The sequence below is a fragment of the Octodon degus genome, unplaced genomic scaffold (genome assembly GCF_000260255.1).
Source record: "Octodon degus isolate 3935 unplaced genomic scaffold, OctDeg1.0 scaffold00069, whole genome shotgun sequence".
In the NCBI taxonomy this organism is placed as follows: Eukaryota; Metazoa; Chordata; class Mammalia; order Rodentia; family Octodontidae; genus Octodon; species Octodon degus.
Genome location: NW_004524645.1, coordinates 1,979,870 through 1,992,949, shown reverse-complemented (window position 1 = coordinate 1,992,949; position 13,080 = coordinate 1,979,870). Strand labels below are relative to the sequence as shown.

Here is a 13,080-nt window from a genome sequence, read left to right as displayed (position 1 = left end):
TGGGGCTGGGGAGATGGCTCAGTAAAATAAATGTTTCCCTGGCAAGCACAAGGACCTGAGTTTGATCCCCAGTTCCACCAAAAAAAAAAAAAATATGCAATGAACAGATGAGGAAATGGCTGCCTCAAGGGGAGAGACTATAGATGACAGTCTGAAGAAACAATTACTCAGAAAGTTACTCTGAAAAGATTTGCAAAACCTGTTAACTATCAGCTTTATTTAAAAATATATAAATATTCTGACACGTACAACTTACGATTGTTGAAATTTTGAAATACCATACAGAACTGATACAACAGGAAAATCCACACCAAGTTAATCATTCAGACTGCCAATTCCATCCACTAACACTACAGTATTCAGAATAAATAGGCTTAATATGATCAACACTGCGGAAAAACCAGTCATTTGTACCATGCTGCTATACTTGGAACAAGCAGTCCACGGGTTATTGAAACAAAGAATTTCAACAGCAAATTTAGAGCTTCCCCTAGAAGAAAAAAAAATCTAGACATTGAATTGATGTCAATATTTTACTTCTGAAAAAAAGATACTCATCTTGTGACCTTTCATCCACAACCACATATAGTCGTGTTTTACAGAGATCAGCACTAGCACTGTGACTTCAGCCAGAGTTTGGATTCAGCTGATTGGAAGGACAGCTCTCAGGGTAGGAAGGAATGAACTCAATGCTCAGATGACTTGTCAAATGCCAGAGACAATGAGAATACCTGCTTTCTGGGGAGCAGATTTACGTATTAGATTTATAGGAATTAAAAGGAAAAATAAGTTAAGATATGTGTTCCAAAATATGTGCATTACCACCTCGTGGTGAGTTGAAATTTCTGTAGCAAGATCCAGTCTAAATATTCATATAAATGAGAATTTGGAGAACAAAGACATGCTTATTCTTGCTAAATGTCCAGTGTACACCTTTGCATTTTGTTCAGGGGTACTATTAAATTATAGGGACTTCAGAAATGCTGGTCACTTTTTACAAAGCATAACTATGTCGTAGGAATTTCTTAAGTTTTAGTTAAAATATCTGACCAGGAAAATGTTTGTGAACATTGCACTGAATTTCAGGTTTTACATCTTATCCCTGAAAAACCAAGATAATTAGCAACACTTTTCAAAAGCTCTTTTACAGAGGTCAAGACCTTTTTAGATGAACTACACAGGCAACAGTGAAGCTGAAGAAAAATCCAAAGGGCTGTGTCCCACTTTAATGAAGTGGGAGGAAAACTTAAAGTGGTCTACTATAAACTGCAAGGCAAAATGTGACTCAAAGGTTCATGGAGCATGGCAGCCCTTGCTAAGTAAATGATGAAGTGTTACTGCCACTCCAAGTTCTCTTTACATCATGAGTGGGATTCAGTTTAGGGGAAATACTTTAATGTACCTTTCAGAAAAACAATACTTTATCTTTTTCCATTACAAACAAAACAGTAGTTATGAAGTCCAACGCCACCAAGCCACCTTCATTCTATCCCATACAGCGGAAAGCGAATCCAAGGCGGGACGCACGTCTAGGACGGTGAACTGGTAGTCCTTGTTCACTTCGCCACCATCATAGTAGTCGATCACATATCTAACTTCTGTCCCGCAGCGGTTGATGATCCAATCATGCCTGTCGAAAGGCAACTCATACCTAGAAGAGAATCCAGGTGAGTGCTAAAGGTTGCCTGTGCACTGGGTCCTGGCTTAAGCAGCAGGGAAGACTGAGAACCAGCACCTACCTGCTGCCCATATTGAACAGCTAACCAGGAAGGTGAGACCGAGAGAGTCAGATGGCTATAGTACTAAGGGGACACAGTGCTAAAGAACTGTGATGGGCCCAGGTCAGGTGACAGCTCTGCTGTCTACAAAGGAATAACATTCATGGGAAAGAGACCCTGGGAAAGAAGGTCAGCAGTACAAGCACGTGCTAAGAATATGAGCTGCACAGGGGAGGAGGGCATTAACGGGATGGACCCAAAGATTACAAGGAGTTAGAGGAAGGATCCAGGAATACACAACTCGGTTTGCTCCTCCAACTGTATCCTAACTGCTATATCCTAATACATCTGTCCAATCAATGAGTAAATTTTGAAGAGAAGAAATCTGTAGCTGAATGCTGACCTTTAGAAGACAGAATAGTAGTTCTTATGTTCTTTGATTCTAATCCCAAGACAAAGCTGGCCCTGCTCCGATGAACATAAAGTAACATTTCTACAGATACTTACCCCATCCAGGAACGAATTCTTGCCCTTGGTGAATACTGTTTTGCCTTCCCTCCGAATCGAATCAATGATGGACCACAAGGACACTCCCTAGAAACCCCCAAATAAGTCTATTAAACATTTTCTTTCCTGTGAAAAATATGATCTTCCAGTTTTAAGTAACATACATTTTTCAGTACGTGTTTTAGACAAAACCACATTGACAGAGAATGGTAAGTGCTAAAACTATTCCAACACATTGGCCCTATTTGTTGTGAACATCCTTCTTTGCTTCTGTTTTGTTTTTTTTTTCTTTTTGGTGGAACTGGGGATTAAACTCAGGCCCTTGCGCTTGCCAGGGAAGCACTTATTCCACTGAGCCGCCTCCTTGGCTCTCTTCTTTGTTTCTGGATTGAGCACATCTCAGCCTTCCACCTTTCCTCCAGACATCTGCACCACACCTCCATCGCAGCCAAGAACTAGGGCCTTTCTACAGTGAGCAGGGGGAAAGGTTTGTTCTCAGAAAGAACTTTCCTTTTACATAGATCAGCGGGGATCTTCATCAAGAGCAAACATAATAAAGTCCTACATAGTCAGCCCTCTGTATTTGTGGGCTCCATGCCTGTAAATTCAAACTGCACACTGAACATATTTGGGGAAAGAAACTGCACTTGTACTATACACATTTATTTCACTTCAAATCAATTAACAGTCTTTAAAAACAAAAAAGATGGATGAATGCCTCAGATCTAGTTATAATCAGTGTTAGACCCACTCCTTCGGTAAACAGCTACACTTATAAGCTGTGGGATGGCAGAATCCACTCACACTGCCTATAGACCCTAAAGGCTCCCAAGGGGTCAACCTTATGTGGGCCCTGTAGTACTGGGCCTTGTAAAAGGCACAGCCCAACCGCATGACAGTCATGGAGCTGCTTCCCCAGTGGAGAGGGGAAGGCAGTCAAGACATAAAGCTACCTAACTTGTCAGCTGCCCCCTTGCAAGACGGAGTCTGAGCCTTATATGTTTCTGTAAGTTTGAGAGAGAAAAGAATCCATGGCAGCAAAACAGAGTCCTACTTAAAGCCTATGTGAGCTACTGACTTTTCCATTCAGAACTTGCTCCCTATTTCTTCTCAAGAGGATGTTTCAGGCAGAAACAAACCCAATCGAGGTAAACTCTCTCCTAGAGACCTCTGCATAGCTTTTTCAACACATTCCTGCCAACCTGAATCATGGGTGGTATAGGCATGACCATACGATGCAGTTGGTACCATCTGATGGGACAGTCCCATGGTGTCTGATGGGACGGACACTTGTGCATGTAGCACTAGTGGTTGAGAACCATGTAGTAGTGAGATACAGGAATTATGGGCCAGTCATGAAAGAGTTAAGGGCACATCTAATTTTGCTTGAATTCTGGAAGATGACTTGAGAGGCACTTAAACGAACAGACTGCATTGTCCCTGTGTTCCTGCCCCATAATCACAGTAAGTGACCAGCAGGTGGTTTTAATTAGAGCACACTTTTAATCTCTGTCACTGTAGACAATGCGGCAACCCTGAGGGCAGCCCTGCAGTCTAGTCACTGATGGAAATATTATTACAATGTTCTGCTTTCTGTGCACTGATCCCAGGCCTGGCGCCCGGCCAGTGACAGCCAGGAAGTGCTACTAAGGAACCACATTAAATACTAAAAGAGTAAAAACAAAATGAACACCTTAAACAAATCAGTCACTAGATTTTAGCCCAGAAATGAATGAGTTCTATTTTATAAGGAATCAGCCATGTGAAAAAGCAATTACAATATGTGGCGTTCTCTATGCAGACATGGTGCACGCTTCCTACTCCTCTGGAAGTGGAGTCCTTGAACCAGCAGCAGAGGAATGAGTGCTTTAGGAATGCCAAGTCTGGGTCTAGCCCACACAGACTAAATCAGACACCTTGAGGCTGGAGGCCAGCACTCAGGGTCAGAACAAACCTAGCTGGAACCTCGCCTCTGCCAGCACACACCTATCTGCATTTCCCTCCTCACCCTGAAAAAAGGGCGCCTTGTTAAGGCACCTCCTTGAGATTAGTCCTACTGGGGATTCAATAAATGCTGCTGAACAAACAAAACTGTTTCCCATTTCCGTTGCGTAGATGAAATTTTAGTTTAGTAGGTCTCTGCCCATCTACTCAGCTTTTAATGGACAAAAACACTTCTGCATGAATTGGGGCAGGATAATGGCACTGTCAGCCTTCTGAGTGTAGGCAAAAAAAAAGGAATCACAGCTTCCTCTTGGTGCTTTCTGGAACTCTAGCTCCTTGAATCCAGCCACCATGACATGGAAGTCCAAGCAGTCACACGCAGAGGCCAGGAGCAGGTGCCCTGGTGGACGGCCAGCACCATTTGCTAGACCAGCACTGGCTGAGCCTTCAGAGGCCTCTAGCCTATACCTCTGAGCCAGCCCTGACCACTTAGTTGGCAGCTGCGGCCCTGAATGTCAGGGAGCAACTCTGTTGTCCTTTCCATGTGCTGGACTCATTGAGTCCATAGCTGAATAAAATATTGCTATTTTTTAACCTATGAAGGGGTAATCTGTCCTGTAATAATAGTTCCTGGAACATGCCTGCTACGCAAATGTTTTATTTGAACCAAAAATTATTTAAATAAGCCCGGGGAGATGGCTCAGTAGAATAAGCGCTTCCCTGGCAAGCGCAAGGGCCTGAGTTCAATCCCCGGTTCTGAAAAAAAATTACTTAAATAAAATAAAATGTTAAAACCCTGGAAAGTCAGTATGAAATAAAAAAGCTGCTGCATTTTGTTTTAGGATCTCAAACATACTTACGAAGCATGAAGGGCTTCCCATTTCAAAATCTCCTTCCAGGCCTGCTCATTATTCTGATTGTGAATCTTAATGATATTACACATATCTTTCTGGCTAATATCCTCATCCTTCCACTTCCACCTATGAAAGGACATTTGGTAAAATTTGAGAAACTCTACTGACAATGTTAAAAAGTTAATCCACACATTAATATGATGACTTACTAAATATTACTCTTTACAAAAGAACCAAGAATGCTCATTTTCTCTGAATTTAATGGGTGTTAAGACTCATTTTCAAGACTTACTCATGACTGCAGCAGTGATACAAATCCAAGATTACTGCACCTAAATACACTGGAATCAAAGATTAGAGCTTCACCATAATCTCATTTTACCAAGTCTCCAAAAGCCACACCTAAGAGAACCAACCATTTTTAAAGTGGTACCTTTTCAACCGGGACTGCTAATAAGACACCAACTCTTTCTAAGCACTGTATATACGAGTGCCTTATTTTAAAAACTATTGTTGACTATGATGAGCAGTCTTACACTGCCAAGCTGTTGGAATCATGGAGGGCCCAGATATATGGTCAAACATTATTCTAGGACGGTGGTGGCAAACCTACGGCACAAGTGTCACAGAAGGCTGTATTGCTGAAAGCTTTAAAACGTTCACCATCATTGTCCTAGGATCAGTGAGGTTAAGTTGAGTGAGATGACTATGCAGACCAGCAGACTGAGTAGAACAGACCGACCTACTCAATTGGGCAAGCTGCATCCACTCAGCCACAGGCCTACATGTAACAAAAGTGGGATGGAACTCCTCCTGCTGGACCGCTAGAGCTGTGACATGAGTCCTCCCTGAGTTTGAACTTGCATGTAAATGCGGGCTTCTCCTGAGTTTTGAACCTGCCAGTTTCCAGACTGGAACTGACACTCCTATCTCTCCTAGTCCTTGCGATTTGAATTTAGACTAGAACTAGGTCCCTAGCTTGCTGGCTGGAGGTCTTAGGACTTCCACAGTCAGTTCTATAGAATAACTCTCCCTGCCTTCCTTGTCTTACACGTACACATATTCTTTTTGCTCTGTTTCTCTGAACACTAACTTGCACTTATGTTCTGATGGGTTTGAACATCCATTGATTATTACAACTGATTACTCATAAAAAATTAACAGTACAATTATGGGGTAAAAACCATCTTAACATGTAACTCTTACACAAATGAGATGAGCAAATTGATGTTCTAAATAACACACTCACTTACCCTTTCCTTAACATTGCATTCCAGAACATCTGTTCTGAAGGATAAACCCATTTTTTCTTAGAATCTGCTTTTGGAGTGGATGATTCTTCTCTAACTGTAGACAAAGGAAATGGCTGATCTGGGGCTGGTGTTTGATTAGGTGGTGGCATCTGAAGAAGACAAGTAATTTGCTTTTTAATGCTAGAAATATGTACAATGTAAAAACAGGTAATATGATTACTATAAGTACTTCCCAGAAAGTAACCCATTTTTTTTCATGAAGCCCAGGATCCCCATTTAATGGGTGACATCAAAATTTCAAACCTCTCTGATATTTGGCTTGGAAGTGTCACAAAACTAAAGTTGCTTTTTCCTAAGTGCTTATAAATGGTAAATAAACTTCATGGTTAGATTTTTTTCTCTCTCTTTCCTTTTAACAAACTTAGCAGCAACATCACCAAAGAAAAACAAGTAAAAACAACTTTCAATTCTTGTTTTTGAGGCAGGGTCTCACTATGTAGCTCAGGCTGGCCTTGAACTTTCTATGTAGCCCAGGCTGGCCTCAAACTCATGGTGATCCTCCTGCCTCAGCCTCCTGAGTTCCGGGATTACAGGCATCCGCTACCACACTTCACAGACATTTCTAAAGACTGTTTCTTTTCTTTCTTTTTCCTTTTTCAGCCAGTTCAGCCCCGCTGAGGGAAGGGTAGGCGCAGCAGTAATAACAGGGATCAAACTGTGGTCCCCTGTGCCTGCCTAAGGTTGCCAAAGCAGGTGCTTTAGATCGCTGAGCTATTCTCACCAGCCCTGTTAAAGACTGTTTCATGACAGGTTTTTCAATAACAAGTATTTGCACTTCACTCCTTTGAGGTTGTCTCATAGACAATGTATATAGTGCTATTTTCTTTTTAAACCTTTTTTTTCAGTAATGGTAGTTGGAATTGAACTCAGGTCCTGGCACTTGTCAGGCAGATGCTGTTCCGTGGTGCTATTCCTGGCAAACATTCTTTACTTTTATGATCCTGATGATGCTTTTCCCTTTCAGCTGAGCACAGAACAGATGGGCATTTGCATTTCAATACCACCAGAGCAGAGGTGGGAAGAATCCCTGTTCCCACACAGGGGTGACCAACATCCAGCCCAGGCAGTGTCTCTCATCCTCAGCCCTGCTGCCTAGAAAGGCTGGTCAACTTTTAGTTGTGGAAGTCTACTCTGAACACTGTAGATTGTTTAGTATCATCCCTGGCCTCCACCCAGTAGTACCATTCCTCCTTGCTTGTGACAACCAAAACTGTAAACACTGCTAACTGGGGTGTGGGGGGTGGGGAGGCAAATCACCCCAGGCTGAGAATCACTGGCCTAGGACTTCTTTTCCTATCAACAGTATAAGGGATTTTCTACCAATTCCACATCATGATGCAAAAGCTCAGCCACCACATGGCCTCTCATTGGAACATTAACAGCAGGAGCGCCCAGTGTGATAAGCACTATTAACATTATCACCCTGTGTTTAAGAACACAGGGCTGATTTGAGTGTGAATCAGATTTGGTTTTGTCAATACCTAGCTGAGTGATGTGTGGCAAACTGCTCATGTTCTCTCACTCTGAGTATCTTTAGCTTTAAAGTAAGGGCACTAAAAAATACCACATTAAGCTGTAATAAGCCTAACGAAGAAAATGTGTGCTTGGCTGAAACACTAGAGAAAATTCTGAAAGAAAAGTCAACTGTTGTTCATACTCTCATGACATAAAACAATCCCTTGAGGTAATAGCCTGGCTCTGTAAGATTCTCAAAGATCCATGTTCTAAACCACTAAGCCATTAGGGATAATCTAGATGAGTGGTCTACCGGGGGCACTCCAGGAAATGTCTAGAGACATCTTTGGCCATCATGTTTTGGCTGATACCCTCATGATGTCCAGTGGGCAGAGGCCAGGGATGGAGCCACATATCCTATAGTACACTACACAGTACACAGGTTGTCCTTGGAGACTATGAAAATATTTCTTTTTAACATGTTCCAGAAAGAGATAAACATGGATTACCAGATTTGAAGGATCCAGGTTCTCCTTATTCACTCTGGCACCAGTAATGGGGCACTCCACATACTCGTATGCTCGATCTTGGTGGGCAGGCACGGAGTAAGTTTTGCTATCACTACGTGGACCAAATAGTTTCTCACTTAATGGACAGCCTGAAATAATCAAGATTAAAATGGTGTCACTAGGAAGGCATGCCATCTGGCTGACTGCCATAGGAAAAACTAGATTTCTTCTGTTTAAAGCTGGCAAAAACTAAGCTAGCTAACATTAAAAAATGCTAAAGATGAGAGAGCTCTGTACCTTACTTTCCCATTCCCTGTATCATATTTCCAGCAGAAATGTACCAGAAAATCTCGCAGATCAAGGGTATGCATGACTGTGCCACAGTGTTTGAAATAGGCTAGAAGGCCGCTGCTTGAGCCAGCAGGTGTGAGCTATGAGAGAAACCTAAGGAGGGGCTGGGCCACTTTCGCTATGTCTCCTTCATGTCCACTCATTATCTCCAGACAAGCTCAGGCCCAGTGAGGAGGCAGCTGCAGTCTAAGCAGCCTTCACTGAGGCACTGTCTTAAGTACTGGGGACAGGAGAAGAAAATAAGCAGAGGAGAACTGAAGGTACTGGAGAAAAATCTCAGCACCACTCTGCTTGTGTTTTACTCCAAGACTAAAACAAGGCATAGGAAGGTCTACTTGGCCAAGGTGCTATTCCTTATTGGCAGATACAAAGAATTTATGAAAAAAGGCAGATATTACAGAAAATGATTCATTTTTTTTCTTTCTTTCTTTCTTTCTTTTTTTATTTTTTTCAGAAAATGATTCATAACCCAAGTAGGACTCAGATGCTTCTTAGGGGAGAAAGCTGGAGCATAATGAGTGGAATGCCAGAAAGGGAAATCAATGCCAAAGGATCCAGAGTGCTGACAGGGCAAGCATGGGCATTAAGAAGTCAGTCTTAAAGTTGAAAGAGAGGGCAGGCACCTGCATAATGGTAGCCTAGCATGGCAGTTGCCCTGTAACTATGAATGTTACTGAGACTGTTGCTGAGACAAAATACCCAACACCCAAAGTCAAAGGAGAAAAGGTTTATTGTAGCTCAGTTTGTAGAGGTTTCAGTTCAGAGTTGGCTGGCTCCAAGGCAGGGTGCATGGCAGAGGGGCAGCACAGAGGAGAAACCGTTTATGCCAGGCAGAAGGTAGGAAGGCAGCAAAGCAGGAAACTACTGAGGAAGCAGCAGCAGCCAGCTTGTCTGCTTTCTATCCCTTTATATCCAGCCAAGTTATACACCCTTAGGGCAGGCAGCACTCACCTAGGGTGAGCCTTTCTATTATTTCACACCCTGAACTACTGATGAATGGATTAATTTAGTAAACACCCTTAATCCCAGCATCACACATTTAATTCCAACAGCACAAACCTTAAATCTGTCTACCTCTGAAAAGTCCCGCTCAAAGTCTTATGAACACATAAGGCTTTGAGGGGACATCTAGACAAGCCATAACACCTGTGTTAATCAGCTTATAGAATATACTGAAGGCTAAATGCCAGGTACAAAAAATATGAGCTTCCTTTCTTTTCCTTCCTTAGTCTCTTCTTCCAGCCCCATATTCCCTAGTACCCCACTTTATAAGTATAGCCAGAGTAGCTAGACCTTACCTCGCTACCATTTAAAGCAGCAATTCTTTCTAAGGTACTGATCCCAATTGGATGTTAGAAAGAAAACAAGTGTTACATATTTTCCTATTATATATGCAATACCCCCCTTTCATCTACTACACAAGCCTTCACTCTTTAGTAATGCCAATAAATCAGAATGACAACTCTCCAGAACAGATAGAAAATTAAATAAAATCAAGAGAAGGTTCTTTTAGGGCCGGCCAGATAACTCAGTGGATTGAAGTGCCTGCTTAGGCAGACACAGGGGCCTGGGGTGTGATCCCCAACCTGCCGGCCGGCCCCACCCCCAAGGGTGCACTGAGATAGTGACTGAGACTTGGCATGGTGGCGTGCACCTGTAATCCCAGTGCTTGGGGGTCTGAAAAACAGGAAGGATCACTATGACTTAGATCTGTGTAAGGAGACCATGGAAACCCTGTACTAAATACATAAAAATAGAAGATTCTCTAAATTTTTGGGGGGACAGACACTTAGCTAAGGAGTACACCTGCTTTGATCTGTCTGAATTCCTAGAAGAAATGTCAGAAGAATATTGCATCTGTTATTGTCTAACATCACGGAATCTTCACTGGCTCTGTCACTTACTAGTTGTGTGACTTGGAACATACTAGTAACTCTGACCTTTGGTGTCATTGACTACAAAACAGGGAGAAAACCTGCCATACAGGATTAAGATAAGAATATGAGCTCCATTAAGTAAAGGGATTTTGTCTGTCCTATTCAATGCTATTATCTTAGTGCAGAAACTAACAAACAAAACCCAGTAGGGGGTGGTACAGAATGGGCAGTGCCCTGGCTGGCCAAGGAAGTAGATGACTATACCACTAGCAACAATACTGGGTAAGCACATCATGTCACCTTTGCCCCTCATTTCTTACTGATCCAAGACAAACATTATGAACAATGTACATAGACTTACACCAACTGAAAGTATAAAACAGCCTTTTAAATTTTTATCCGTGGGGCTGGAGAGATGGCTCAGTGGTCTAAAGCACCTACTTGGAACAAGCTTAGCAAAAGCATCAGGGACCGCGGTTCAATCCCCCAGCACCACATGCCAGCCAGCCCTGCCCCCTGGTGGGCTGAGCTGGCCACACACTCTTTCTCTCTCTCTCTCTCTCTCTCTCTCTCTCTCTCTCTCTCTCAAATAAATAAATAAATAAATAAATAAAAAAAATTTAAAAAAAAATAAATAAATAAATTTTTATCCGTGCACTGAAAGAATGAATCACAAGTCCACCTGGTAATAGCTTATTTTTTACATAGAAGAATATTGTAAGTGATATAGGAGTAAAGTTTATTTACTAAGATAGCTCGATTTAGGCCAAAGTTTCTCAACTTGGGCATTCCTGAAAATTGAGGCCAGATGGTTTTTGTCAGGGGGTGGTCCTGCGCATTGCAGAATGTTTAGTGGCACCTCTGGTCCGCACCCACTTAGATGCCTGGACTATCTTTCCTCTCTGTTGTGACAACTGAAAGTCTCCCAACATAGGCAGATATCCCCTGGCAGACAGAGGACTGCTCCTCCCACTTCTTGTTGAAAACTACTGATACAGACACACAGACAAACTTCAGGGAGGCAGAGCTGATTTACAAAGCAATCATACTCTCCTTCATCATCACAACCATCCTAACCGTGAAATACTAGTATTATACTGTACTTTCATCTTACATAACAGACTGGGACTTACAATTCATAAGTGCCCAAGTCAGGACTGGCCCCAGAGGGCCTATGAGCCTCACCTATACGCCCCTTCCTTTAAGACCTCCTGGGAATTATCTGTTGTTTCAATTATCTCAACAAAGGGTCAATTACCTTGAATTTTCCTTGCATGCATTGGGCATTCTGAAGGCGGTGATGCTGTCTGATGATCTGAAGCATTTGCGTTCTGAACTGCAACACTGGGAGTAGATGTTGACAAACCCATGGGTGGAATCAAAGTGTTGACTCCAAATAACTCTAAATATCCAACTGCCAAAGTAAAGAGATAAATTAAGGTGGATGCCTACAATTGTACTAGTCCCTTAATACTCTTAATTTGGCTAACCCTTTTCTTCTTCTTTGTCACTCCTTGGGAACCTACCTGGGTAGGATACTTACTTTAAGATACTCCTTTAAATACACTGACCCCTTTGGGAAATCCTTTGAAAACAACGTCGCCCTCTGGGCATATGTTTCTAAGGGAGTGGGAATTCGGCAGTTGATGTGGGGCCCACGTCACACTACAGTAGCGCGTGAGCACGGCGTGGGGGGGGGTAGTGGAGATGGTGACGTGATGGGGGAGGGGAGGCATACCACCCAATACTAGACTTTCAGTCCCCGGGCCTTAGCAGGCAGGGTGTAGCACACAAATGGGACTTCGAGGAAGGAAGGGAGGAAAGGGCAGCAACAGGTGGGGAACGCTGCCAGTCCTCTTCTCACCCAGCCCGCTCGCCCCACCGCCAGCAGGTGGTCCGCAGACCTCACCGGTCACGGTCGGCGTCACCTCAGGCACCTACGTCCTTCCCAGGGTTGCCCCAAGCCACTCTCACCGCCTCTAACCTCCAGCCCGAGCCCAGAAGGTAAATGACCAGCCGCCACCTGCCGCTACTTTCACCTCACTGGGTCACCGCTGTCGCCGCGGTCACAGTCGGCATTTTACCGCTTCTTTACTTCCTTTACCGAAGGCGGGACTTCCGGGCGCGTGGAGGCGGGCTTAAGGCCCAAGGGAAGGGGCTTTTGTCACTCATGGAAAACAGGTCCCGCCCCCTACACTTCTTGACCTATCAGCGTGAGGGCCCGCACTGGGCCCCTCCTCTCATAACCAGGCGCCTCTTTTGACTCAACAGAGCTGTGAGAGAGTTTCATCGGGTCCGGAGGCTTCCCTAGGAAGAAGATTGCTATTAAACATGCTTTAAGCGGCAGACGTGGTACTTTGGAAGAATTTTATATTGATGCTCTTTAAAAATGTAGTCCTGTCAGGTATTTTAATTTTGCATTTTTATTTTTTAATTGGCATATATAACATTTGTATTTATTTGTAAACTACAGTACCATAATTCAATACATATAGACTACCTGTAATGATAAATCAAGTCATAGCAATGATTCAAGCAACATCAGTAGGTGT

General features: G+C 43.1%; 1 protein-coding gene across 4 annotated transcripts; it reads right to left on the bottom strand.

The window, feature by feature from the left end:
- Positions 1 to 1,382: 1,382 nt before the first annotated feature.
- LOC101569477 (cytochrome c-type heme lyase) lies at positions 1,383 to 12,624 on the bottom strand. 4 transcript variants are annotated; one of them, XM_004635032.2, is made up of 7 exons: positions 12,513 to 12,624; positions 11,787 to 11,942; positions 8,301 to 8,449; positions 6,277 to 6,425; positions 5,030 to 5,149; positions 2,226 to 2,312; positions 1,383 to 1,651 (listed from the first exon to the last, which is right to left on the bottom strand). In XM_004635032.2, the coding sequence occupies exons 2-7, from the start codon at positions 11,896 to 11,898 to the stop codon at positions 1,453 to 1,455; spliced, it is 816 nt and encodes a 271-aa protein (XP_004635089.1). In that variant the 5' UTR covers positions 11,899 to 11,942; positions 12,513 to 12,624; the 3' UTR covers positions 1,383 to 1,452. The 4 variants fall into 4 exon arrangements, with proteins under 4 accessions (XP_004635089.1, XP_023575364.1, XP_023575365.1 ...); XM_023719596.1 differs by having other exon boundaries at positions 12,542 to 12,624; XM_023719597.1 differs by lacking the exon at positions 12,513 to 12,624 and adding an exon at positions 12,072 to 12,148.
- Between the last annotated feature and the right edge of the window lie 456 nt (positions 12,625 to 13,080).